The sequence below is a fragment of the Moschus berezovskii genome, chromosome 5, assembly GCF_049115385.1.
Source record: "Moschus berezovskii isolate FMDL1 chromosome 5, NW_MosBer_1.0, whole genome shotgun sequence".
NCBI classification, from domain to species: Eukaryota; Metazoa; Chordata; class Mammalia; order Artiodactyla; family Moschidae; genus Moschus; species Moschus berezovskii.
In genome coordinates this window covers 4564040-4590962 of record NC_142464.1, presented here as the reverse complement: position 1 = coordinate 4590962, position 26923 = coordinate 4564040, and the positions used below count along the sequence as shown (strand labels likewise).

The 26923-nt window shown below is 48.0% G+C and overlaps 1 protein-coding gene across 1 annotated transcript in view; it reads left to right on the top strand.

Annotated features, from left to right (window-relative positions):
- The window catches only part of LOC148777777 (uncharacterized), a 35053-nt gene extending 19598 nt beyond the window's left edge, over positions 1-15455 (top strand). Inside the window, exons 3-6 of the mRNA XM_088836651.1 lie at positions 5623-5894; positions 13393-13433; positions 13670-13816; positions 15424-15455. Coding sequence (XP_088692777.1) covers positions 5623-5894; positions 13393-13433; positions 13670-13816; positions 15424-15455 — 492 coding nt within the window. The remainder of the gene's footprint in view (positions 1-5622; positions 5895-13392; positions 13434-13669; positions 13817-15423) is intronic.
- Positions 15456-26923: the final 11468 nt, after the last annotated feature.

Here is a 26923-nt window from a genome sequence, read left to right as displayed (position 1 = left end):
AACTCGAGGCTATAATAAAAAAACTTCCAGTAAACAAAAGCCCTGGTCCAGACGGCTTCATGGCTGAGTTCTACCAAAAATTTAGAGAAGAGCTAACACCTAATCTACTCAAACTCTTCCATAAAATTGCTGAGGAAGGGAAACTTCCAAACTCATTCTATGAGGCCACCATCACCCTAATCCCAAAACCTCGTAAAGATCCCACAAAAAAGAAAACTACAGGCCAATATCACTGATGAACATAGATGCAAAAATCCTTAACAAAATTCTAGCAATCAGAATCCAACAACACATTCAGAAGATCATACATCATGACCAAGTGGGCTTATCCCAGGAATGCAAGGATTCTTCAATATCCACAAATCAATCAACGTAATACACCACATTCAGTTCAGTTCAGTTCAGTCGCTCAGTCGTGTCCGACTCTCCGCGACCCCATGAATCACAGCACGCCAGGCCTCCCTGTCCATCACCAACTCCCGGAGTTCACTCAAACTCATGTCCACAGAGTCGGTGATGCCATCCAGCCATCTCATTCTCCGTCGTCCCCTCCTCCTCCCGCCCCCAACCTTTCCCAGCATCAGAGTCTTTTCCAGTGAGTCAACTCGTCGCATGAGGTGGCCAAAGTATTGGAGTTTCAGCTTTAGCATCAGTCCCTCCAATGAACACCCAGGATTGATCTCCTTTAGAATGGACTGGTTGGATCTCCTTGCAGTATAAGAGACTCTCAAGAGTCTTCTCCAACACCACAGTTCAAAAGCATCGATTCTTCGGCGATCAGCTTTCTTCACAGTCCAACTCTCACATCCATACATGACCACGGGAAAAACCATTGCCTTGACTAGACGGACCTTGGTTGGCAAATTAATGTCTCTGCTTTTTAATATACTATCAAGTTTGGTCATAACTTTCTTTCCAAGGAGCAAGCGTCTTTTAATTCCATGGCTGAAATCACCACATTAACAAACTGAAAAATAAAAATCATATGATTATCTCAATAGATGCAGAGAAAGCCTTTGACAAAATACAGCATCCATTTATGATAAAAACCCTCCAGAAAGTGGGAATAGAAGGGACATATCTCAGCATAATAAAAGCTATATATGACAAACCCACAGCAAACGTTATCCTCAACGATGAAAAACTGAAAGCATTTCCCCTAATGTCAGGAATAAGACAAGGGTGCCCATTCGCACCACTACTATTCAACATAGTTCTGGAAGTTTTGGCTACAGCAATCAGAGCAGAAAAAGACATAAAAGAAATACAAATTGGAAAAGAATTAAAACTTTCACTGTTCACTGATGATGTGATCCTCTACACAGAAATCCCTAAAGAATCTACCAGAAAACTGCTAGAGCTAATCAATGAATACAGTACAGTTTCAGGATATAAAGTCAACACACAGAAATCACTTGCATTCCTTTACACTAATAATGAGAAAATAGAATGAGAAATTAAGGAAACTATTCCATTCTCTGTTGCAACGAAAAGATTTAAATACTTAAGAATGTATTTACCTAAGGAAACAAAAGACTTGTACACAGAAAACTATAAAACACTAGTGAACATAATCAAAGAGTACACTAATAGATGGAGAAATATACCATGTTCGTGTATTGGAAGAATAAATATTGTTAAAATGAGTATAATATCTAAAGTAACTTATACGTTCAATGCAATCCCTGTCCAGCTACCAACGATGTTTTTCAAGGAACTAGAACAAATAATCTCACAATTTGTATGGAATTACAAAAATTCTCGAATAGCCAAAGCAATCTTGAGGAAGAAAAATGTAACTGGGGGACTTAGCCTGCCGGACTTCAGGCTCTACTACAAAGCCACAGTCATCAAGACAGTATGGTACGGGCATAAATACAGAAACATAGATCAATGGAACAAAATAGAAAGCCCAGCGATAAATCCACGCACCTATGGATACCTTATCTTTGACAAAGGAGGCAAGAATATAAAATGGAGAAAAGACAGTCTCTTTAACAAGTGGTTCTGAGAAAACTGGTCAGCCACTTGTAAAAGAATAAAACTAGAATACTTCCTAACACCATATACCAAAATTAACTCAAAATAGTCTAGAGAGATAAACGTAAAACCAAAAACTATAAAACTCCTAGAGGAGAATGTAGGCGAAACACTCTCTGACATAAATCACAGCAGGATCCTCCAAGACCCACCTCCCAGAATATTGGAAATAAAAGCAAAAATAAACAAATGGGACCTAATTAAAATCAAAAGCTCCTGGACAGCAAAGGAAACTATAAGCAAGGGGAAAAGACAGTCTTCAGAATGGGGGAAAATAATAGCAAATGAAACAACTGATAAAGGATTAATCTCTAAAATATACAAGCAGCTCCTGAAGCTCAATTCCAGAAAAATAAATGAGCCAATCAAAAAATGGGCCAAAGAATTAAACAGATATTTCTCTAAAGAATTCATAAAGATGGCTAACAAACACATGAAAAAATGCTCAACATCTCTCATAATCAGAGAAATGCAAATCAAAACCATAATGAGATACCATGTCACACCAGTCAGAATGGCTGCTATCCAAAAGTCTACATGCAATAAATGCTAGAGAGGTTGTGGAAAAATGGGAACCTTCTTACACTGTTGGTGGGAATGCAAACTAGTACAGCCACTCTGGAGAACAGTGTGGAGATTCCTCAAAAAACTGGAAATAGAAATGCCATATGATCCAGCAATCACACTCCTGGGCATACACACCGAGGAAACCAGAATTGAAAGAGACACATGTACTCCAATGTTCATCGCAGCACTGTTTACAATAGCCAGGACATGGAAGCAACCTACATGTCCATCTGCAGACGAATGGATAATAAAGCTTTGGTACATATACACAATGGAGTATTACTCAGCCGTTAAACAGAATGCATTTGAATCAGTTCTAATGAGGTGGATGAAATTGGAGCCTATTATACAGAGTGAAGTAAGCCAGAAAGAAAAACACCAATACAATATACTAACGCATATATATGGAATTTAGAAAGATGCAAATAATAACCCCATATACGAGACAGCAAAAGAGAAACAGATGTATAAAACAGTCGTAGGGATTCTGTGGGAGAGGGTGAGGATGGGATGGTTTGGGAGAATGGCACTGAAACATGTATATTATCATATGTGAAACGAATCCCCAGTTCAGGGTCGAGGCATGTTACAGGATGTTCAGGGCTGGTATGACCCAGAGGGAAAATAAAGGAAGGAGTGAGGTGGGAGGGGGGTTCGGGATAGGGACCTCATGTACACCCGAGGCGGATTAATGTCAATGTATGGCAAAACCAACCAATATAATATTGTAAAATAATTAGCCTCCAATTAAAAAAAAAAAAAACGGCTGTTCTCATGGCATTATAACCAATGAATTCCAAAATGTCTATGGAAACACAAAGGAGTCAAAAGAGTCAATGCAATCTGCCACAAAGCCCTGAAATGGACATAGCAGGCTGCTTGACAGCCAATTAGACTATCGCACAAGGATCATCAGGACAGCATGGTACTGGGAAGAAATCAAACACGCAGAACCAGATCCATGGAATGGAATTGAGGGTCCAGACATAAACCCAAGCTTCTACCGTCAATTCCTCGACACCAAAGGAGGGGAGGTGATACGAATGAGAACAAGAGCCTCTGCAATGAAAGGCCGTGGGAATTGGAGATGGTTCCATCTAAACAATCACATTGGCTTTTGGTCTCAGAACACGTCAGATTCAGTGAAACACATCAACGCAAAACCTGAAGTGATGAAACTCCTGGAAATAAGCACAGGCCATGGGCTCCTTCATGTCATGGACTTCTCAACATGTGTGTGTGGGGGGGGAAGAAAATTAGGTCCCTTCAAGTCAAGGAAACAGTAAACCAAAGGATACCCACGGGCTTCCATCCACTTGAACAGATTTGCATCAGAAAAGCTGAGCATTCACAAATCAAAATGGTAACAAACTGAACAAAAAAGAATATTAGCAAGCAGAATATCGGGGTTCCTACTCATCTCCCAGAACAAACTCCAGACCTATCCCTTCCCCTAACACCAAATCCAACGACAAACCTTTAACTCACTCGACACGAAACCCTAAAGCCTCAAACAAGTTCAACAACATACATGCGTCCATGCATTCACATGCATGCGAGCATTCAGAGGAGAGACACAGAGAGGAAGAGACAGACTGAATTTGGAAAGGTCAAGAAAGAGAGGGAACGAGGGAGAGAGACTGAACACTGGAGAGAGGAAATGATTCGATTTCATAGAATTTGCATGAATCTCTCTTGTGGTTGGAAACAATGACTGTGCTTTTCCCCCAAGGGGGAAAATGACTCAAGATGATGAGACTCAAGGACAAGGATGCGGGGAGCCACTGTTGGGGCAGACTCCCCCAGCCTTCGAGGCCAAGTGGGGCAATTGAGGAGGATGGGGAAGGTTGATATCAGAGGGGGTAATGTCTGAATATGACTTTCCGGACCTCCAAATGCAGGGGTCAAGAAATAGGCAGAAAGGGGACTGCCTTTTCCCAGGTCCCAAAGCCCATCCAGGCCTGATTCTGCCCCATTCTGTGTTAGGTCAGCCCTGTGTGGAATCCATCCTTTGGGAAGTCTCAGTGTCCAAGCTCCATGTGATAGCGGCCCAATGTTTGAACAGGCACTGGAGCTGTTCGTAGGCTGACAGACCTAGGCAGGAAATGGGAGAGTGACCCCCACTCTGCAGATGGAGAGACTGGGGAAAACCTGCAGGGCACATGCCTTGCCCAGGGCCACTTCACTTCTGAGAAGGAGCCTGGGCTGAAAGCAGCTGTGTCCTCAGAGCTCAGGCCCTGGCTGCACCCAGGTCTCCCCAATGCTGTGGGGTGGGCTGTGTGTGTCACTGTGCCTGCACGTGGCCTAAGGGCATGGGGAAACAGCCAGAAACCCAGAGGTTCCCTTGGGGAGCTTTGTGGAAGGGACCTCGGCCATGAACCAGGAAATGATGTCACTTCCTGGCAACAGAACCCAACAGAACCGGCAACCCTGGTATCCAGGCCTCCTCAGTGGAGAGGAGTCCCCAGCCAGATCACTTGCTTTCAAGATGTTCTGTTGTTTGCCCCTGCCCAGAGGCCGGGGCCTCAGGCGAACTCACAGGCAGAGAATGTGGGAACGTGGATGACGCTGGCTCAGGGACCCCAGAGAGGCCTCTGGCCCTTTGCCCTAAGGAACAGAAAGGTAACAGGGAGGCCCAGGTCGGGTCCGGCCACCTCTCCCGTCCCACATGGGGAAGCCTGAGGCCTTTGCCTGTGTGTTGATGGCGGTTTCTCGGGGTGTGTCTGCCTTAAGCAAGCCCAGCCGCATATTGGTCAGGATCTCGTGGGTGGCTTTTGTCCACACCACAGGGGAGAGCAGGCTGGTGGCATGGGAAGCATCCGGGCAGAGCTGGCTGCCCAGGCTGACCTCACTCCCTCAGGGGTATCTCTGTCCTCCCGATTGCGTATCTGAGCAGACACTCATCTCTGCGCTTTCTGGGAGCAGAAGGGCAGATGGGCAGAGGCAGCAGCCAACCTGGCCAGGCACAGCTCAGGAATATCGAAATAGTTCTGCTGATGGTCACTGTCATTGTAGAGCGTCCCACCCGAATTGGCCCCTGAGGGGAACACCCCTACCACCACCCTGAGGGAGGGTTCAGAGCACCAGCCCCCTGCCCAGGAAGCCCAGTACAGGCTCCAGGTGAGCATGGCCACGGAGGGCTCAGGAAAACTGGCGAAGAAGAGGAAGCAGGCAAGGCCTGCTGCACAGACACCACCAAGCACACACTCCGGGGCCCAGTCTCAGGCTGCCACGGAGCTCAGCACACCCGGCTCTGACCCAGAGCTCCGAGAAGCCCTTCCTTGGAGGCAGCAGGAGAGCCTGGAGCCCAGCAGTGCAGAGCACAGAGTTGAGGCTCCTGGGGCTGCTGCATGTGAGTGTGGGGAGGCGGTGCTTAGCCACACAGGCAGGAGTCCCCCAGAGTGGGGCTGGGCCTGGACCAAAGGCTGGCCTCACACCACCCATCTTGGAGACTGCAGAGAAGACTCCGAAGCAGGGCCTTCTTAGCGAATCTCTAGGAAGCCTTCATGTCCCCTTAGGCTCATGGCAAGGCTGGCATTTGGCAAACTCTTCTTCTCTCCCAGCTCTAGCTCTGCCCATGAAACTCAGCCAGCCTCCACGTACATGACCGGTCCCTACAGAGGTGGGAGCTCCAGGTGCAGGACGCAGGGATCCAATGAGAGGAGATCGAGACCTAAGACAACCCTCCCAAAGCTACGGGGCGAACCGGGTACTTGACAGTCCCTTGAGCACATCGGAACTCTGTACCTGCACGACTCCCAGCCCCAGGCCCCGATGTCTCACCATGCCTTCCAGAACCTCCACCTTCACATGTACATGCACCTGCTTGGGCTTTGGCGGCAGAACCCGAGTCAGGGGCTGAGTGACCACCTGCACAAGGGCAGCCTGCCCTGGCTGCTGCCAAAGACTCAGACGATCACCATGACTGTCCCACCCCTGCAGGGAGAACAGGTCCCTGCTCTGGACAGACTTCCAGAGCCCTTTCAGCAAACACATCGTCCAGGGGCGCGGTTGGCTCTGCAGCCTCCATCCCTGTGTGTTCCCGGTGGACGCCGTCCACTCCCTCCCCACCCAGGGGAGATTGACTTCCCTTCCCCTGAGCTGATTTTCATCAGGCTTCTAGGCATCTTTCTTCTCATCTTTTATGTCTTTTATGGCTTTCTGTATATTTTGCTCACAAGTGTGTGTCAATAAATTTTCCTTCTTTGATGCCATTTGCGAAGATGGAGGCCTTCACAATGCTGTGTAAGCATCACCACTCTCTACATTCTGAAACACACATTCTATCCCCCTCCCACTTCCCAGCAAAGCCTGGATTCATGGCAAGCACTCCCCGTTCCTCTCTCCCCCACCTGAAAACATTGAGTCTACTTCTCTCTGCATTTCTTCCCATCGTTTCGGGGTCCCCAATCAATGCCAATCACTAAAATGAGAGGAAACTGGATTTTGGTCTGACTGAAGGTGAAAGTAATAGTCTCTCAGTATTGTTAGAGTCTTGGCATCCCCATGAATTCTACAGTCCATGGAATTCTCTAGGCAAGAATCCTGGAGTTGGTAGCTTTTCCCTTCTCCAGGGGATTGTTCTGACTCCCCACATATTAGAAGACCAAACTGGAGAATTCTTGCTTCTGTGTCATTTGAAGGAGACTTTGGATATCTGAATGGACTGTGTAGGTCCTTTCAAGATATCATCTGCCAAATGAAGTCATCACAGCAAATGTGCTCAGAATCTCCAGGTAGGTCGTCCTGTTGTAAGTGGGACGCATCAGGCACAAGTGAAAGGCTGAGTTCTTCCGCCGATACAAACAAACTCGCAACAATAAACCATGCAGGATAAAAGGAAAGACAAACCCACACCAACAATGGGAGAAGTGTTCCTCAGAACACAAGGCCAGAGAAAGACAAACCATGCTTGAGGTACCCACATGCTCGAGAAAATCATTTAACAGGAAGGAAACAGAAGAAACATGTGCAGGTCCAATGACAGGCAAAGCACATGGCTAGTGTAGCTCAGAGATGGCCTGACACTTTGCATGGACACGTGGGAAAAGGGACATACATTGTAGGGGGAGGTGGCCATCATCTCAGAGCTAGGTGCTCAGGATGCTGACAACCAGCCTTCGGGACCACAAGAGGGAGGGGAGGGCCTAGCAGATCCCATAGACATCTCTCTCGCTATATGGGAGAAGAGTGTGGTGGACCCATCATAGTCAAACAGGAACATCACTTGACGATCAGTGCCCAACCTCAGGGTGGAATCCACTCCACTTCTGGCACGGTGGCTCCTGTCCTCTGAGATGCTCACCTCTGGCGGTCTGAAGCTGCAGGCCTGCTGGGCGCCTTCGGAGACGAAACTCCCTTCAGCTGCTCACACAGCCAAGGGCACACAAGGATGCCTGTGGAATCTGGATCACAGATGGAAGTTCAGAGCCCTGTCAACCTGAACTTGGGATTGGTGCTGAAAGGGAGGCCGCACCCAACTCCCTTTTCACTGGACACAGCGTCCCTGAGCTAGAACTGCTGAATCCATTCTTCTGTGGAAATGCAAGCTGAAAAACACCCATCTTTCCGAGAAGATATCCAAAAGAGTTTAGGAGCAACACATTTGGAAACCAGAGGGGATGACATGCATGTCCATGGAAACTTGACACCTCTCAACAAATGCACTTGAAATGATTCCTAGACATATGTTCCATGCAAAACGGTTCACAAATCCAGAAGGAAATGGAGCAGAGATTAGCATGAGTTCTGTGTCTTCACACACAATACAGAAAGGCACTACACAAAGAGTAACAAGGGAACACAGTGAACTTTCTCAAATCCAAGGTTTGGACTCTGGGAAAAACAGTCTGAAAAGTGCAAATGGCACATCCCAAGCTGGGAGAAATCTGTTTGCATACACAGAGCTTAGGCAGGATTTGGCTGTTAATACACAAATGACATGAACACAAATGGGCCTGAAGGAGACACCAGGAGAAGGAAGGGACAGGGAGAGTACACCGGATGATGCCCAGCACTGAGGCCTGAGAAATACGGTCTAGCTGCATTCCCTGAGCCCCGTGGGACCCTGGAATAGGCCTGTTCTACCTGGAGGCTCAGAGAAATGGACAGTGAGGAAGGGGAAGAAAAATCCTTGGCATTTCTAACACTTCCAGCAAACGCTTAGAAGAAGGCAATTATCAAGCCCACCGACAGTGACATTCCCTGAAAGACAATAGCTAGGAGTCCATTTAACCCAGGAGGAAAGCCCTTCTTCTCAGAGAACTGCAAGAGATAGATGAAAGAAGGTGAAGCCCAACAATCCAATGGAAAATAAGCTGTGCACACGGATCAGAGGAATTCCTCCTGGTAAGATGATATCACTTCCCCCTCCCCCCAACCCCCACCTTGGGGCAATCCAGAGTTTCCACGCTATTCCTCTCAAAATACCAACGGGTGTTCTCAGGTCATTATAACCAAAGAATTCCAGAATACCTATGGAAAAACAAAGGAGTAAAAATAGTCAATGCAATCTGCCCCAAAGCCCTGAAATGTACATAACAGGCTGCCTGATAGCCAATTAGACTATCACACTAGGATCATCAGGGCAGCATGGTACTGGGAAGAAATCAAACACGCAGAACCAGATACATGGCATGGAATTGAGGTTCCAGAAATAAACCCAAGCATCAACGGTCAATTCCTCAATGCCAAAGGAGGGGAGGCGATACGAATGGGAACTAGAGCCTCTGCAAGGAAAGGCCGTGGGAATTGGAGATGGTTCCATCTGAACAATCACATTAGCTATTGTTCTCATAACATTTCAGATTTAGGGAAAAACGTCATTACAAACCTGAAGTGATGAAACTCCTGGAAAGAAACAAGGGCCATTGGCTCCTGAATGTCAGGGACTTCTCAACACGTGTGTGGGAGGGGGAAGAAAATTGGGTCTCTTCAAGTCAAGGAAACAGGAAACCAAAAGACACCAACTTGCTTCCATTCACTGAACAGCTTTGCATCAGAAAAGCTAAACATTCACTTATCAAAATGGTAACAATCTGAACACAAAAGAATATTTGCAAGCAGAATATCGGAGAAGGGGTTCCTTCATAAAAGAGACTGAGAACTCACACCACTAAGTCTCCCAGAACAAACCCCAGACATATCCTTTCCCCTAACACGAACTCCCACCCGAAACCTTTACTTCACTTGAAATGAAACCATAAAGCCTCAACCTAGGTCAACAATTCCCCAGCAATCAATGCAAAGAAATAGAGGAAAACAACAGAATAGTAAAAACAAGAGATCTTTTCAAGAAAATTAGAGATATCAAGGGAACATTTCATGCAAAGATGGGCTCGATAAAGGACAGAAATGTTATGGACCTAACAGAAGCAGAAGATATTAAAAAGAGGTGGCAAGAATACACAGAAGAACTGTACAAAAAAGATCTTCAAGACCAAGATAATCACAATGGCGTGATCACTCACCTGGAGCCAGACATCTTGGAATGTGAAGTCAAGTGGGCCTTAGAGAGCATCACTACAAACAAAGCAAGTGGATGTGATGGAATTCCAATTGAGCTTTTCCAAATCCTAAAAGATGATGCTGTGAAAGTGCTGCACTCAATATGCCAGCAAATTTGGAAAACTCAGCAATGGCCACAGGATTGGAAAAGATCAGTCTTCATTCCAATCACAAAGAAAGGCAATGCCAAAGAATGCTCAAACTACAGCACAATTGCACTCATCTCACACACTAGTAAAGTCATGCTCAAAATTCTCCAAGCTAGGCTTCAGCAATATGTGAATCAAGAACTTCCAGATGTTCAAGCAGGTTTTAGAAAAGGCAGAGGCACCAGAGATCAAATTGCCAACATCCGCTGGATTATGGAGAAAGCAAGAGAGTTCCAGGAAAACATCTATTTCTGCTTCATTGACTATACCAAGGACTTTGACTGTGTGGATCACAATAAAATGTGGAAAATTCTGAAAGAGATGGGAATCCCAGACCACCTCACCTGCCTCTGGAGAAACCTGTATGCAGGTCAGGAAGCAACAGTTAGAACTGGACATGGAACAACAGACTGGTTCCAAATAGGAAAAGGACTACGTCATTGTTGTATATTGTCACCCTGCTTATTTAATTTCTATGCAGAGTACATCATGAGGAACTCTGGGCTGGAAGAAGCACAAGTTGGAATCAAGATTGCTGGGAGAAATATCAATAACCTCAGATATGCAGATGACACCACCCTTATGGCAGAAAGTGAAGAGGAACTCAAAGGCCTATTGATGAAAGTGAAAGCGGAGAGTGAAAAGGTTGTCTTGAAGCTTACCATTCAGAAAACAAAGATCATGGCATCTGGTCCCATCACTTCTTGGGAAATAGATGGAGAAACAGTCGAAACAGTGTCAGACTTTATTTTTGGGGGCTCCAAAATCACTGCGGATGCTGATAGCAGCCATGAAATTAAAGGACGCTTACTCCTTGGAAGGAAAGTTATGACCAGCCTAGATAGCATATTAAAAAGCAGAGACATTACTTTGCCAACCAAGGTCCGTCTAGTCAAGGCTATGGTTTTTCCCGTGGTCATGTATGGATGTGAGAGTTGGACTGTGAAGAAAGCTGATCACCGAAGAATCGATGCTTTTGAACTGTGGTGCTGGAGAAGACTTTTGAGAGTCCCTTGGACTGCAGGGAGATCCAACCAGTCCATTCTAGAGGGGATCAATCCTGGGTGTTCATTGGAAGGACTTATGCTAAAGCTGAAACTCCAACACTTTGGCCACCTCATGTGACGAGTTGCCTCACTGGAAAAGACTCTGATTCTGGGAGCGATTGGGGGTAGGAGGAGACAGGGACGACAGAGAATGAGGTGGCTGGATGGCATTACCGACTCGATGGACATGAGTTTGAGTGAACTCCGTGAGTTGGTGATGGACAGGGAGGCCTGGCGTGCTGTGGTTCATGGGGTTGCTAAGAGTCGGATACGACTAAGCGACTGAACTGAACTGAACTGAAGGTCAACAATATACATGTGTACATGCATTTCTCAGGCATGCAAGCATCCAGAGGAGAAACACAGAGCGGAAGAGACAGACTGAATTTGGAAAGTTCAAGAAAGAGACGGAACGAGGGAGAGAGACTGAACAATGCAGAGAGAAAATGAGTCGATTTCACAGTATTTGCATGAATCTCACTTGAGTTTGGGAAAAGTAACAGTGCCAATTCCCCCTGAAAGGGGGAAAATGACCCAAAATGATGAGACTCAAAAACAAGTATGCGGGGAGCCACTGTTGGTGCAGGCTCCACCACGCCTCGAGGCAGAGTTCGACATTTGAGTAGGACGAGGAATGTTGATATCAGAGGCGGCGATGTCTGAATATTATCTTGCGGTCCTCCCAATGCTGGGGTCAAGAAATAGGCAGGAAGTGGACTTCATCTTTGAAGGTCCCAGAGCCCATCTAGGCCTGATTCTGCCCCATTCTGTGCTAGGTCAGCCCTGTGTGGAATCCATCCATTGGGACGTCTCAGTGTCGTAGCTCCATGTGAGAGCGGCCCAAAGTTTGAACAGGCACTGGAGCTGTTCGTAGGTTGACAGACCTAGGCAGGAAATGGGAAAGTGATCCCCACTCTGCAGATGGAGAGACTGTGGAAACCCTGCGGGGCACATGGCTTGCCCAGGGCCACATCACTTCTGAGAAGAAGGAGCCTGGCCTGAAAGCACCTATGTCCTCAGAGCTCAGGCCCTGGCTGCACCCTGGTCTATTAAGGCTGTGGGTTGTGCTGTGTGAGTGTCAATTTGCCTGCACATGTCCTGAGGGCATGGGGGAACAACCAGAAACACAGAGGTTCCCTTGGGGAACTTTGTGGAATGGACCTTGGCCACAAAAGCAGGAAATGATATCACTTCCGGGAAACAGAACCCAACAGAACCCGAAACCCGGATTTCCAGGCCTCCCCAGCAGAGAGGAGCCCCCAGCCAGATCGCTTGCTTTCAAGATGTTCTGCTGTTTGCCCCTGCCCAGAGGCCAGGGCCTCAGGCAAGCTCACAGGCAGCGTGTGTGGGAACGCGGTTGATGCTGGCTCAGGGCCCCCAGAGAGGCCTCTGATCCTTTGCCCGAAGGAACAGAAAGGTAACAGGGGAGACCCAGGCGAGGTCAGGCCACCTCTCTCGTCCCATATGGGGAAGCCTGAGGCCTTTCCTTGTGTGTGGATGGGGGTTTCTTGGGGTGTGTCTGCCTCAGGCAAGACAGGCCGCATATGGGTCAGGAGCCCGTGGGTCGCTTGTGTCCACACCCCAGGGGAGAGCATGCTGAGTGGCATGGGGAGTGTCCGGGCTGAGCCGTGTGCCCAGGCTGACCTCACACCCTCATGGGGGTTCTCCGTCCTACCCGGTGGGTACTGAGCCGACACCCGAATCTGTTCTTTTTGGGAGCAGAAAGGCAGACGGGTAGAAACTTTAGACATCTTGTCCAGGCTCAGCTCAGAAATATTGAAGCAGGGCTGGCTGGTGGTCACTATCATTGCATAGCGTCCCACCCGAGGTGGCCCCTGAGGTGCACACCCCATCAACCTCCAAGAGGGAGGTTTCAGAGCACCACCCCCTGCCCTGGAGGCCCAGTGCAGGCTCCAGGTGAGCGTGACCACGGAGGGCTCAGGCGAACTGGCGATGAAGAGGAAGCGGGCAAGGCCTGCTGCTCAGACACCACCCAGCACACACCCAGGTACCCAGTCTCAGGCTGCCACTGAGCTCAGCACAGCCAGCTCTAAACCAGAGCGCTGAGAAGCCCTGCCTCGGAGGCAGCAGGAGGACCTGGAACCCAACACAGCAGAGCACAGAGGTGAGGCGGCTGGGGATGCTGCATGTGAGTATGGGGAGGCGGTGCTGAGCCACACAGGGATGAGTCCTCAAGAGCTGAGGCTGGGCCTGGACCAAAGGCTGGACTCAAACCACCCATCTTGGAGACTGCAGAGAAGACACCAATGCTGGGCCTTCTTAATGCATCTCTAGGAAGCTTTCATGCCCACTTAGGCACATGGCAAGGCTGGCCTGTGGCAAACTCTTCTTTTCCCCAAGCTCTAGCTCTGACCGTCAAACTGATCCAGCCTCCACTAACAAGACCTTTACCTACAGAGGTGGGAGCTCCAGGTGCAGGACCCAGGGATCCAATGAGGGGAGATCGAGACCTGAGACGTCCCCACCCAAAGACACGGGGCAAGCCGGGTACTGGCCAGCACCCTCACCACATTGGATCTCTGTGCCTGCAGGACCCCAAGCCCCAGGCCCTGATATCCTACCGCACCTTCCAGAACCTCCACTTCCCCGTGCACTTGCACCTGCTTGGGCTTTGGCGGCAGAACCCTAGTCAGGGCCTGAGTGACCACCTGGGCAGGGGCAGCCTGCTCTGGCTCCTGCCAAAGACTCAGACGCACACCGTTTCTGTCCCTCCCCTGCAGGGAGAACAGGCCCTAGTTCTGGACATAGACTCAGAGCCCTTTTGGCAAATACCTGGTCCAAGGGTGCGGTTGGCTCTGCAGCCTCCATCCCTGTGTGTTCCCCGTGGATGCCGTCCACTCTCTCCCCACCCAGGGGAGATTGAATTCCCTTGCCCTGAGCTGATTTTCATCAGGCTCCTAGGCATCTTTCTTCTCATCTTTTATGTTTTTTGTGGCTTTATGTATATTTTGCTCATAAGTCTGTATCAATAAATTTTCCTCCCTTGAAGCCATCTGGGAATATGGAGGCCTTCACAATGCTCTGTAAGCATCACCACTGTCTACATTCAGACACCCTCATTCCATTTCCCCCACTTCCCAGCAAAGCCTAGATTCATGGCAAACACTCCCCATTCCTCTCTCCCCCTCCTGACAACATTGAGTCTACTTTTCTCTGCATTTCTTCCCATCCTTTTGAGGCCACAATCAATGCCAATCACTGAAATGAAAGGAAACTGGATTTTCCTCTGACTGAAGTTGAAAGTTGCAGTCTCTCAGTATTGTTAGAATCTTGGCATCCCCATGAATTCTACAGTCCGTGGAATTCTCTAGAGCAGAATCCTGGAGTGGGTAGCTTTTCCCTTCTCCAGGGGAGTTTCTGACTCCCCACATATTGGAAGACCAAACTTTAGAATTCTCGTTTCTATGTCATTTGAAGTAGCCTTTGGGTATCTGAAAGGACAGTGTAGGTCCTTTCAAGATGTCATCTGCCAAACGAAGCCTCTTGGCAAATGTGCTCAAAATCTCCAGGTAGGCAGTGCTGTGGTAATTGGGACTCCTCAGGCACAAGGGAAATGCTGAGTTCTTCTGCCGGAACAAACAAACTAACAACAATAAACCAGGCAGGAGAAATGGAAAGATAAACCCACAGCAACTAAGGGAGAAATGTTCCTCAGAGCACAAAGCCAGAGAAAGACCCACCATCCTTTTGGCCCCCATATCCTCGAGAAAATCAGTGATCGGGAAGGAAAGAGAAGAAACATATGCAGGTCCAATGAGAGGAAATGCACATGTCTCGTGTAGGGCAGAGATGGCCTGACACTTCGCATGGACACGCGGGCAAAGGGAAACACAGTGCAGGTGGCAGTGGTCATCATCTCAGTGCTAGGTGCTCCAGATGGTGACAACCAGCCTTCGGGACCACAAGAGGGAGCCGAGGGCCTAGCAGAGCCCATAGACATCTCTCTCGCTCTCTGGGAGAAGAGTGTGCAGGACCCATCAAAGTCCCACAGGAGCATCTCTTGGCGATCAGTGCCCACCCTCAGGGTGGATCCCACTCCACTTCTGGCACGGTTGTGTCTGTCTGCTGAGATGCTCACCTCTGGCGGTCCAAAGCCACAGGCTTGCTGGGCGCCTGCCGAGACTAAACTCCCTTCAGCTGCTCACACAGCCAAGGCCAAACGAGGATACCTGTGGCCTGCGGCTCACAGATGGAAGATCAGAACCCTATCAACCCAACCTGGGGATCAGTGCTGAAAGGGAGGCTGCACCCGAGTCCCTTTCCACTGGAAACAGAGAAAGTCTGATTGGTTATTGTTCATCGGGAACATCCAGAAAGTTTAATTAGTGGATAGGGGCGACCTGTACGTGGAGTGCAGAATTTCATGGTTTTTCTCGAATTGCGGCTTGAAGCTTCGAGGTCTTCTCGAGTTACGACGGGAACCACTGTGACTCGCTAGTTTTGCCTCATGGAAGTCAGGTCTTCTGTCATGTTGTAAGTGGAACTTCGTGATTCCTTTCGAGTCATTGCAGGGCATGAGGGTCACATTTAGTCTTGAGAGGGTAAACTCAGTTTTCCTCTCCAGTGGCCACAGGGATCTTGGGGTTGCTATGAAATTTCCCCTGGGGAGTCAGACCTAGTCTTCGTTGAGGAGGGAACTAAGATTTCCCCCCAAGTTGTAAAAGGATTATCAGGCCCGCTATCTGTTTGAGCGGGAAATTTGGGCTTTTTCCAGAGGCTAAGCGGGGGATTAATGCCTCCGATCACGTTAGGAGTTGATACTCCGTGTTCCACTGGAGCTGCTGCAAACACAACATGACTCATCTCTAGTTGAGTGTGAACTCGGAGTTCCTTGACCTTGCTGCAGTATCTATTGGGTTGCCCTCGAGTGTCAATAGATGTGACAGGACTCATCAAGTGGTGTGAGTGGAAGTTGGGATTCCTCTTCATTTGTAAGTGGAAGGTCCCATTATCTTCAGCTGAGGTGTGATCACAGGCCTTCTCTTAAATTGTGGTGGGGAAATTCAGTTTTCTTCTCTCATCAGGATGGGTATCTCTGGGCGACCCTTAAGTTGCATCAAGGAAGTCAAGCCTCATATCGAATTTGGAAAAGGAACTCGGGACTTCTGTCTATGTGTTTCAGGAAAAAAAGATTACCTCATCTTGCTTTGAAAGAGGAATCTCGAGGTTTTGCTCGAGTTGCTATGGGAAGTTTGGTGATCCACTCGAGTAACGACGGGAATATCAGGGAGCCTCCCGTGTTGTCTCTGGGAAGTCAGAACTCCTTTCCATTTGCAAGAGGAAAATTAGGATTCCTTGGCATTGCTGCAAAGAAAGAGGTCTGCATCTAGATTCGCGTTGGTTTAACTCAGCATTCCTCTCCAGTAGCAACAGAGTTCTTAGGATTGCTCTCAAATTTCACCTGGGGTGTCAGGCCTCCTCTCGTTTTCAGACTTGGAACTCCGCTTCCTTCTCGATTTGTAAAAGGGGTGTTAGGCCACAGTGGAGTTGAATTTGTACCTGGAGATTGTATTGAGAATGCTCGGGGAGTCAGGTCTCCACTCGTCTTGTGAGTTGAACCTCGAGGATACATTTGAATCTGTTCAGTGGAATCAGACAATATCTCGAGTGGGTGGGGACACCGGTACCTTTTCCAATTGTGTTTTGAAACCCTGTGGATATTCCCGAGTTTCAAGGTGGTACTGGCCTCCTTGTAATGTGCCACGGGAATGTCCGGATTCCATTCCAGACATAGCAGTGGGATCGACTGTCATCTGGGAAAGAGAACTGGAAACAGGGCACTTTGTCAGTTGTGGCAGGAAACTCGGTGTTCTTCTTGATTGGGATGGGGTAGGTCGGTGTAATTTTTCAGTCACATAAAGGATGTTAAGAACCTTCTGGAGTTTCCAACGGGAATGTGGGACTGCCCTTGAGAATCTGAAACGGAAATGCTCCTTATCTCGCCTTTAGGGCAAAATCTTGTTGTTTCTCTCGAGTTGCGGAGGGAAGCTTGGTATCTCTCTCCAGTTGCGAAGGGAACCTAGGAAATCGCTCATGTTGCTTCAGGGAATTCAGGTCTCCTGTCATCTTGGAAGCGGTACTTCGGGATTACTCTTGAGACGTGGAATGGGAATAGGGCCTCCTCTGCTGTTGAGTCGGAAAAACGTGTGCTCCTCTCCAGTGGGGACAGCTATGTCGGGTAGTTTTTGAGTCGCATAAAGGGTGTTACGTACCCATTCGAATTTCAAGCGGGAATGTGGGATTTCTCTTGAGACTCTGCAATGAAAAATTTCCTCATCTGGCATTGAAGGGATAATCTTGTGGTTTTTCTCGAGTTGCGGTTGGAAGCTTGGGGTTCTTCTCGAGTTGTGACGGAGACCTCAGGAACTCTCTCGTGTTGTCCCATAGAAGTCAGGTCTCCTATCATGTTGGAAGGGAAACCTCGGGATTCCTCTCTAGGCACAGCAGAGGAATAGGGCCGCATCGAGCGTTGAGTCGGTCAACTCTGTGTTCCTCTCCAGTGGCGACAGGGATCTCGGAGTTGCTACGAAGGTTTTACTGGGGGGTCAGGTTTCGTTTCGATTTGAGGCATGGAATTCTGCTTTCCTTTCGAGTTATAAAAGAGGAATCTGTCCTCGTGTCGTGATCAGGCCGTCCATTAGGGCTTTTTCTATAGCCTCATCATGGGTGTCAGGTATCCTGTCCTCTTGTGATGTCATGGTCGGTTTTACCTTGGAGCTTTGCTAGATCCTCAGGACCTACCTCGCTTGGAGGGGGAACTCATAGCAGTGGGTAGCTTGTAGTCTCTCTCGAGTTATGACAGAGACCTCAGGAACTCGCTCGTTTTGCTTCTTAGAAGTCAGGTCTCCTTTCGTGTTGCAAGGAAAGCTTCGGGATTACCCTCGATGTGTGGAATGGGAATAGGGCCTCATCTAAGAATGAGTCTGTATATTGTGTTCTCTTCTCCTGTGGGGACTGCTATGTCAGGGAATTTTGTGTCGCATAAAGGGTGTCAAGTACCCCAACGAGTTTCAAGCGGGAATGTGGGATTTCTCTAGAGACTCTGCAGCAGAAAATTTCCTCATCTCGCATTGATGGGCGAATTTTTTGGTTTTTGTCCAGCTGAGGCTGGTAGCTTGTAGTTTCTCTTGAGTTGCGACGGGGATCTCAGGATATTGCCGGTGTTGTCCCAGGGAAGTCTGGCCTGCTTTCGTGTTGGAACAGAAACCGCAGTATTCTTCCCATGGCGCACCAGAGAAATAGGGCCAAATCTAGCATTGTGTAAGTAAATTGTGTGCTCTTCCTCAGTGGGGCCGGTTATGTTGGGGAAGTTTTGAGTCCCATAAAGGGTGTCAAGTACCCTTTCGAGTTTCAAGCGGGAATGTGGAATTTTAATGAGACTCTGCATTGGAAAAGTTCCTCATCTCGCCTTGAGGGCTGAATCTTTTGGTTTCTCTCGAGTTGTGGCGGGAAGACTGTGGTCCCACTCGAGTTTCAACAGGGACCTCAGGAACTCACTCGTGGTCTTCAGGGACATCAGTTCTCCTTTCGTGTTGCAAGGACAGCTTCGGGATTACTGTCGAGGAGTGGAAATGGAACAGGGCATGACCTAAGTTTGAGTCCGGAAATTGTGTGCGCCTCAGTACTGGGGACAGCTATGTCAGGGAACGTTTTGGGTCGCATAAAGAGTGTCAAGTACCCGTACGAGTTTCAAGCAGAAATGTGGGATATCTCTTGAGACTCTGCAGCAGAAAAGTCCCTCATCATGCCTTGAGGGCAGAATGTTGTGGTTTTTCTTGAGTTGCGGCGGGAACCTTGGAGTCCCTCTCGAATTGGGACGGGGACCTCAGGAACTCGCTCCCATGGACCCTGGAAAGTCAAGTCTCCTTTCGTGTTGGAAGGGCAACTTAGAGATTCCTGTCGAGGCGTGGAATGGGAATTGGGCTTCATCTAGAGATGAGTCCGTTAATTGTGTGCTCCTCTCCTGCGGGGACGGCTTAATTTTTGTGTCGCAGAAAGGGTGTCAAGTATCCGTTCGAATTTAAACCGGGAATATGGGGTTTCTCTTGAGACTCTGCAGCAGAAATATTCCTCATCTCGCATTGGTGGGGAATCTTTTGATTTTTCTCGCTTTGCAGCGGGAAGCATGTGGTCTCTCTCGAGTTACGTTGGGGACCTCAGGAACTCGCTCGTGTTGCTTCAGGGAGGTCAGGTCTTCTTTTGTGTTGCAAGAGAGGTTCTGGATTACTCTGGAGGCGTGGAATGAGAATAGGGCCTCATCTAAGAATGAGTCTGTAAATTATGTTCTCCTCTCCATGCGGGCAGCTTTATCACGGAACGTTTTGAGTTGCATAAAGGGTGTCAAGTAGCTGTAAGAGTTTCAAGCGGAAATGTGGGGTTTCTCTTGAGACTCTGCAGCGGAAAATTTTCTCATCTCACATTGAGGGTAGAATCTTGTGGTTTTTCTCGAGTTGTGCCGGGAAGCTTGGGGTCCCTCTCTAGTTGCGCCGGGGACCTCAGGAATTCGCTTTTGTTGCTTCAGCGAAGTCAGGTCTCCTTTCTTTTTGCAAGAAGAGCTTCGGGATTACTCTCGAAGCGTGGAATGGGAATAGGGCCTCATATAACATTGAGTCCGTAAATTGTGTGCTCCACAGCACTGGAGACTGCTATGTCAGGGAACTTTTTGAGTCACCTAAACGGTGTCAAGTACCCATTCGAGTTTCAATCGGGAATGTGGGATTTCTCCTGAGACTCTGCAGCAGAAAATTTCCTCATCTCACATTAATGGGGAAGTTTTGTGGCTTTTCTCGAGTTGCGGCAGGAAGCTTGGGGTTCTTCTCGAGTTATCACGGGGACCTCAGGAAATCACTCTTGTTGCCCCAGTGAAGGAAGGTCTCCTATAATGTTGGAAGGGGAACCTCGGGATTCCTCTCCAAATGCAGCAGATGAATAGGGCCATATCTAGTGTTGATTTTGTCAACTGTGTATTCCTCTCCAGTGGGGATATGCATCGTGGAGTTGCTCTCAACATTCAACTGGGGCTCTTCTCGTGTTCAGGCATGGAACTCTACTTTCTTCTCGAATTGTAAAAGGGGTGTTAGACCACAGTCGAGTTGATTTTGTAACTGGAGACTGTATGGAGAATCCTCGGGGAGTCAGGTCTCCATTCTTCTTGTGAGTTGATACTCGAGGATACATTTGTATCTGTGCCGTGGAATCATACAATATCTCTAGTGGGTGGGGACATCGGTTCCTTTACCAATTGTGTTTTGAAACCGTGTGGATCCTCCCTAGGTTCAAGGTGGTCCTGGCTTCCTTCTAGGGTGCGATGGAACCGCCGGATTCCATTCCAGACAAAGCAGGTGAATCGACTGTCATCTGGAAAACAAGACTGTATAACAGGGCATTTTGTCAGTTGTGGCAAGAAACTCAGTGTTCCTCTCAACTGGGGCAGGGTATGTCGGTGTAATTTTTGAGTCGCATAAAGGATGTAAAGTTACCTGTCATGTCGGAAGCTGGAATGTGGGATTTCTTTTGAGAATCTGCAACGGAAATGTTCCTCATCACGCTTTGAGGGCAGAATTTTCTGGTTTTCCTTGAGTTGTGGTGGGAAGCTTCGGGTCCCTCTCAAATTGTGATGGAGAACAGAGGAACTCGCTTGTGTTTCCCCAGGAAAGCCAGGTCTCCTTTCGTGATGGAAGAGGACTTTCAGGATTCCTCTGGAGGCGTGGAATGGGAATTGGGCTTCATATAGAGATGAGTTCGTTATTGTGTGCTATTCCCCTGTGGGTTCAGCTTAATTAGGAAGCTTTTTGTGTCACAGAAAGGGTGTCAAGTAGCAGTTCGAGTTTCAAGCGAGAATGTGGGATTTCTCTTGAGACTCTGCAGCAGAAAAGTTCCTCATGTCACATTGATGGGGGAATCTTGTGATTTCTCTCAAGTTGTGGTGGGAAGCTTGTAGTCTATCACAAGTTATGACCGGGACCTCAGGAACTCGTTCATATTGCTTCAGGGAAGTCAGGTCTCCTTTCGTGTTGCTAGGAGAGCTTCGGGATTACTCTCCAGGCGTGGAATGGGAATAGGGCCTCATCTAAGAATGAGTCTGTATATTGTGTTCTCCTCTCCAGTGGGGACAGCTATGTCTGGGAACTTTTTGAGTCGCATAAAGGGTGTCAGGTACTCCTACGAGTTTCAAGCGGCATTGTGGGATTTCTCTTGAGACTCTGCAGTAGAACACCTCCTTATCGCTCATTGATGGGGAATCCTGTGGTTTATTTCGAGTTACGTTGGGAAGCTCCGGGTTCCTCTGGAGTTGCTACGGGGACCTCAGGAACTCTCTCGTGTTGTCCCAGGGAAGTCTGGTCTCCATTCGTGTTGGAAGGGGAACCACAGTATTCTTCCCGTGGTGCAGCAGAGTAATAGCGCCGAATCTAGCATTATGTAGGTAAATTGTGTGCTCTTCCTGAGTGGGGCCAGTTATATCATGGAAGTTTTGAGTCGCATAAATGGTGTCAAGTCCTCCTACGAGTTTCAAGGGGGAATGTGGCAGTTCTCTTGAGACATTGTAGCAGAAAATTTCCTCATCTCGCATTGATGGCCGAATCTTTTGTTTTTTTTTTCCAGTTGCGGTGGGGAGTCTGTAGTCTCTCTCGAGTTACGACGGGGATCTCAGGATATTGCTGGTGTTGTCCGTGGGAAGTAGGGTCTCCTTTTGCATTGGAACGGAACCACGGTATTCTTCCCATGGCGCAGCAGAGGAGTAGGGCCGAATCTAGCGTTGTGTAGGTAAATTTTGTGCTCTTCCTCAGTGGGGCCGGTTATGTTGGGGAAGTTTTGAGTCGCATAAAGGGTGTCAAGTACCCTTTCGAGGTTCAAGCGGGAATGTGGAATTTTAATAAGACTCTGCATTGGAAAAGATCCTCATCTCTCCTTGAGGGTTGAATCTATTGGTTTTTCTCAAGTTGTGGCAGGAAGCTTGTGGTCCCTCTCGAGTTGCGATGGGGACCTCAGGAACTCACTCGTGGTCTTCAGGGACATCAGTTCTCCTTTCGTGTTGCAAGGACAGCTTCGGGATTACTGTCGAAGAGTGGAATGGGAACAGGGCATGACCTAAGTTTGAGTCCGGAAATTGTGTGCTCCTCAGTACTGGGGACAGCTATGTCAGGGAACGTTTTGGGTCGCATAAAGAGTGTCAAGTACCCGTATGAGTTTCAAGCGGAAATGTGGGATTTCTCTTGAGATGCTGCAGGGAAAATTTTCCTCACCTCATCTTGAGTAGAGAATATTGTGTTTTTTCTCGAGTTTCGGCGGGAATCTTGGTGTCCTTCTCGAGTTGCGACACAGACCTCAGGAACTCGCTCTTGTGTTCCTCGGAACTCTGCTCTTCCTTCGTTTTGTTAGGGGAACATCAGGATTACTCTCGAGGCGTGGAATGAGAATAGGGCCTCATCTAAAGTTGATTCCATAAACTGTGTTCTCCTCTCAAGTGGGGACAGGTATGTCAGGGAATATTTTGAGTCTCATATACGGTGTCAAAAATCCGTTCTCGTTTCAAGCGGGAATGTGGGATTTCTCTTGAGACTCTGCAGGGGATCTTTTCCTCATCTCACCTTGAGTACAGAATTTTGTGGTTTTTCTCGAGGTGCGGCTGGAAGCTTGGGGTCTTTCTCGAGTTGCGACAGGACCTCAGGAACACGCTCGTGTTGTCACTGGGAAGTCAGTTCTCCTTTTTTTTAATTAGAAGAACATCAGGATTACTGTAGAGGCTGGGAATGGGAATAGGGCCTCATCTAGAGTGGAGTCCATAAACTCTGTTCTCCTCTCAAGTGGCAAGAGCTATGTCAGGGAAAGTCTTCAGTAGCATAAAGGGTGTCAAGTGATGATTCGCGTTTCAAGCGGGAATGTTGGATTACTCTTGAGATTCTGCATGGGAAATTTTCCTCATCACACCTTTACTGCCGAATCTTGTGATTTTTATCGAGTTGGGGCGGGAATATTAGGGTCTTTCTGGAGTTCCGACAGGGAACTCAGGAACTCGCTGGTGTAGTCCCTGGGAAGTCAGGTCTCCTTTCATTTTGGTAGGGGACCATCGGGATTACACTCGAGGCGTGGAATGGGAATAGGGCCTCATCTATGCTTGAGTCCATAAATTATGTTTTCCTCTTAAGTGGGGATAGCTATGACAGGGAATGTCTTTAGTCGCATAAAGGGTGTTACGTACCCGTTCGCGTTTCAAGCAAATATGTGGGATGTCTCTTGAGACTCTGCAGGGGAAATTTTCCTCATCTCACCTTGAGTGCAGAATCTTGTGGTTTTTCTCAAGTTGCTGTGGGAAGCTTGGGTCCCTTCTCGAGTTGCGACAGGGACCTCAGTACCTCGCTCTGTAGTCCCTGGGAAGTCAGGTCTCCTTTCGTTTTAGTAGGGGAATTCGGGATTACTAGCGAGGCCTAGAAGGGGAATAGGGCTTCATTACTGTTGAGTCCATAATTTGTGTTCTACTCTCAAGTACGGACAGCTATGTCAGGGAATGTCTTGAGTGGCATAAAGGGTGTCTAGTACCCGTTCGCGTTTCATCAGGGAATGTGGGATTTCTCCTGAGACTCTGCATTGGAAATTATCCGCATCGCACCTTGAGTGCAGAATCTTGTGTTTTTTCTCGAATTGCGGCGAGTAGATTGGGGTCCTTCTCGATTTGCGACAGGGACCTCTTGAACTCGCTCATGTAGTCCCTGTGAAGTCACGTCTCCTCTTGTTTTGGTAGGTGAACATACGGATTACTTTTGAGGCATGGAATGGGAATAGGGCCTCATCTAAAGTTGAGCCCATAAATTGTGTTCTCCTCTCAAGTGGGAACAGCTATGTCAGGGAATGTCTTGAGTCGCATAAAATGTGTCCAGTACCCGTTCGCATTTCAAGAGGGAATGTGGGATTTCTCCTGAGACTCTGCATTGGAAATTTTCCCCATCTCGAGTACAGAATCTTGTGGGTTTTCTCGAGTTGCGGCGGGAAGCTTGAGGTCCTTCTAGAGTTGCCACAGGTACCTCAAGAACTCGATCGTGTAGTTTCTGGGAAGTCAGGTCTCCTTTCGTGTTGGTAGGGGAATATTGGTATTACTATTGAGGCGTGGAATGGGAATAGTGCCTCATCTTTGTTGGCCCATAAATTGTGTTCTCCTTTCAATTAAGGACAGCTATGTCAGGGAATGTCTTGATTCGCATAAAGTGTGTCAAGTACCCGCTAGCGTTTCAAGAGGAAATGTGGATTTTCTCTTGAGATTGCAGGGGGAATTTTCCTCATTTCACCTTGAGTGCAGAATCTTGTGGTTTTTCTCGAGTTACGGTGGGAAGCTTGGGTACCTTTTTGAGTTCTGATAGGGACCTCAGGAACTCGCTCCTGTAGTCCCTTGGAAGTCAGGTCTTTCGTTTGGTAAGGGAACATCGGGATTACTCTAGAGGCATAGAATGGGGATAGGGCCTCATCTCAAATTGAGTCCATAAATTGCATTCTCCTCTCATTTGGGGACAGCAATATCAGGGAATGACTTGAGTTGCATTAAGGGTGTCAAGTACCCATTAGCGTTTCAAGCGGGAATTAGGGATTTCTCTTGACTCTGCTGCGGGAAATTTCATCATCTCACCTTCAGTGCAGAATCTTGTGGGTTATCTCGAGTTGTGGCGGGAAGTTTGGGGACCTTCTCGAGTTGCGAAACAACCCCAGGAACTCGCTCGTGTAGTACCTGGGAAGTCAGGTCTCCTTTCGTTTTGGTAGGGGAACATGGGGATACAAGAGAGGCGTGGAAGGGGAATAGGGTCTCATTAAAATTGAGTCCATCAATTGTGTTCTCCTCTCAAGTACGGACAGCTATGTCAGGGAATGTCTTGCGTCGCATAAAACGTGTCAATTACCCGTTCGTGTTTCAAGTGGGAATGTGGGATTTCTCTTGAGACTCTGCAGGGGAGATTTTCCTCATGTCACCTTGAGTGCAGAATCTTGTGGTTTCTCTCTTGTTGCGGCGGGAAGCTTGGGGTCCTTCTCGAATGTGACAGCGACGTCCGGAACTCGCTCAAGTAGTCCCTGGGAAGTCAGGTCTCCTTTCTTTTTGGTAGGGGAACATCGGGAATGCTCTCGAGGCGTGGAATGGGAATAGGGCCTCATCTAAATTTGAGTCCAAAAATTGTTTTCTCCTCTCCAGTATGGACAGCTATGTCAGGGAATGTCTTGAGTGGCATAAAGGGTGTCAAGTACCCATTCGCGGGAATGTTGGATTTCTCTTGAGTCTCTCCAGGGGAAATTTTCCCCATCTCATCTTGAGTGCAGAAACTTGTGGTTTTTTTCTTGTTTTGGCGGGAAGCTTCGGTCCTTTCTCGAGTTGTGACAGGGACCTCAGGAACTCGCTCGAGTAGTCCCTGGGCTGTCAGGTCTCCTTTCGTTTTGGTAGGGGAACATCGGGATTACTCTTGCGGCATGGAATGGAAATAGGTCTCTTCTCAATTTGAGTCCATAAACTGTGTCCTCCTCTCAAGTAGGGACAGCAATGTCAGGGATTGTCTTGAGTCGCATAAAGGGTGTCAATTCCCCTTTCCTGTGTCAAGCGGGAATGAGGGATTTCACTTAGACTTTAAATGGGAAATTTTCCTCATGTCACCTTGAGTGCAGAATCTTGTGGTTTTTCTTCTGTTGCTGCTGCAAACTTGGTGCCCTTCTCGATTTGCAACAGGGACCCCAGGAACTCGCTCGTGTAGTCCCTGGAATCAAGTCTCCTTTCGTTTTTGTAGGGGAACATCGGGATTAATCTCATAGTGTGTAATGGGAATAGGGCCTCATCTAAAGTTGACTACATAAATTGTGTTCTCTCAAGTGGGGAAGCTATATCGGGGAATCTCTTGAGTCGCATAAATGGAGTCAAGCACCCGTTCGAGTTTCAAGCGGATATATGCGGTTTCTTTTGAGACTCTGCAGGGTTAAATTTCCTCATTTCACCTTGAGTGCAGACTCTTGTGAAGTCTCTAGAGTTGTGGCTGGAAGCTTGGTGTCCTTCTCGAGTTACGAAAGGGACCTCAAGTACATCCTCTTGTAGTCCCTGGGAAGTCAAGTCTCCTTTCGTTTTGGTAGGGGAACATCGGGATTTCTATCAAGCCGTGGAATGGGAATAGGGCCTCATCTAAAGTTGAGGCCATAAATTGTGTTTTCCTCTCACGTGTGGACAGCTATGTCATGGAATGTCTTTAGTCGCAAAAAAGGGTGTCAAGTACCCGTTCACGTTTCAAGCGGGGATATGGGATTTCTCTTGAGAGTCTACCGGGGGAATTTTCCTCATCTCACCTTGAGTGCAGAATCTTCTGATTTTTCTCGATTTGAGGCGGGAAGCTTGGGGTCCTACTCGAGTTGCGCCAGGGACCTCAGGAACTCGCTGGTGTAGTACCTGGGAAGTCAGTTCGCCTCTCCTTTTGGTAGGGGAACATCGGGATTACTCTCGAGGCGTGGATTGGGAATACGGCCTCATCTCAAATTGAGTGCATAAATTGTGTTTTCCTCTCAAGTGTGGACAGCTATGTGAGGGAATGTCTTGAGTCGCATAAAGGGTGTCAAGTACCCGTTCGCGTTTCAAACGGGGAT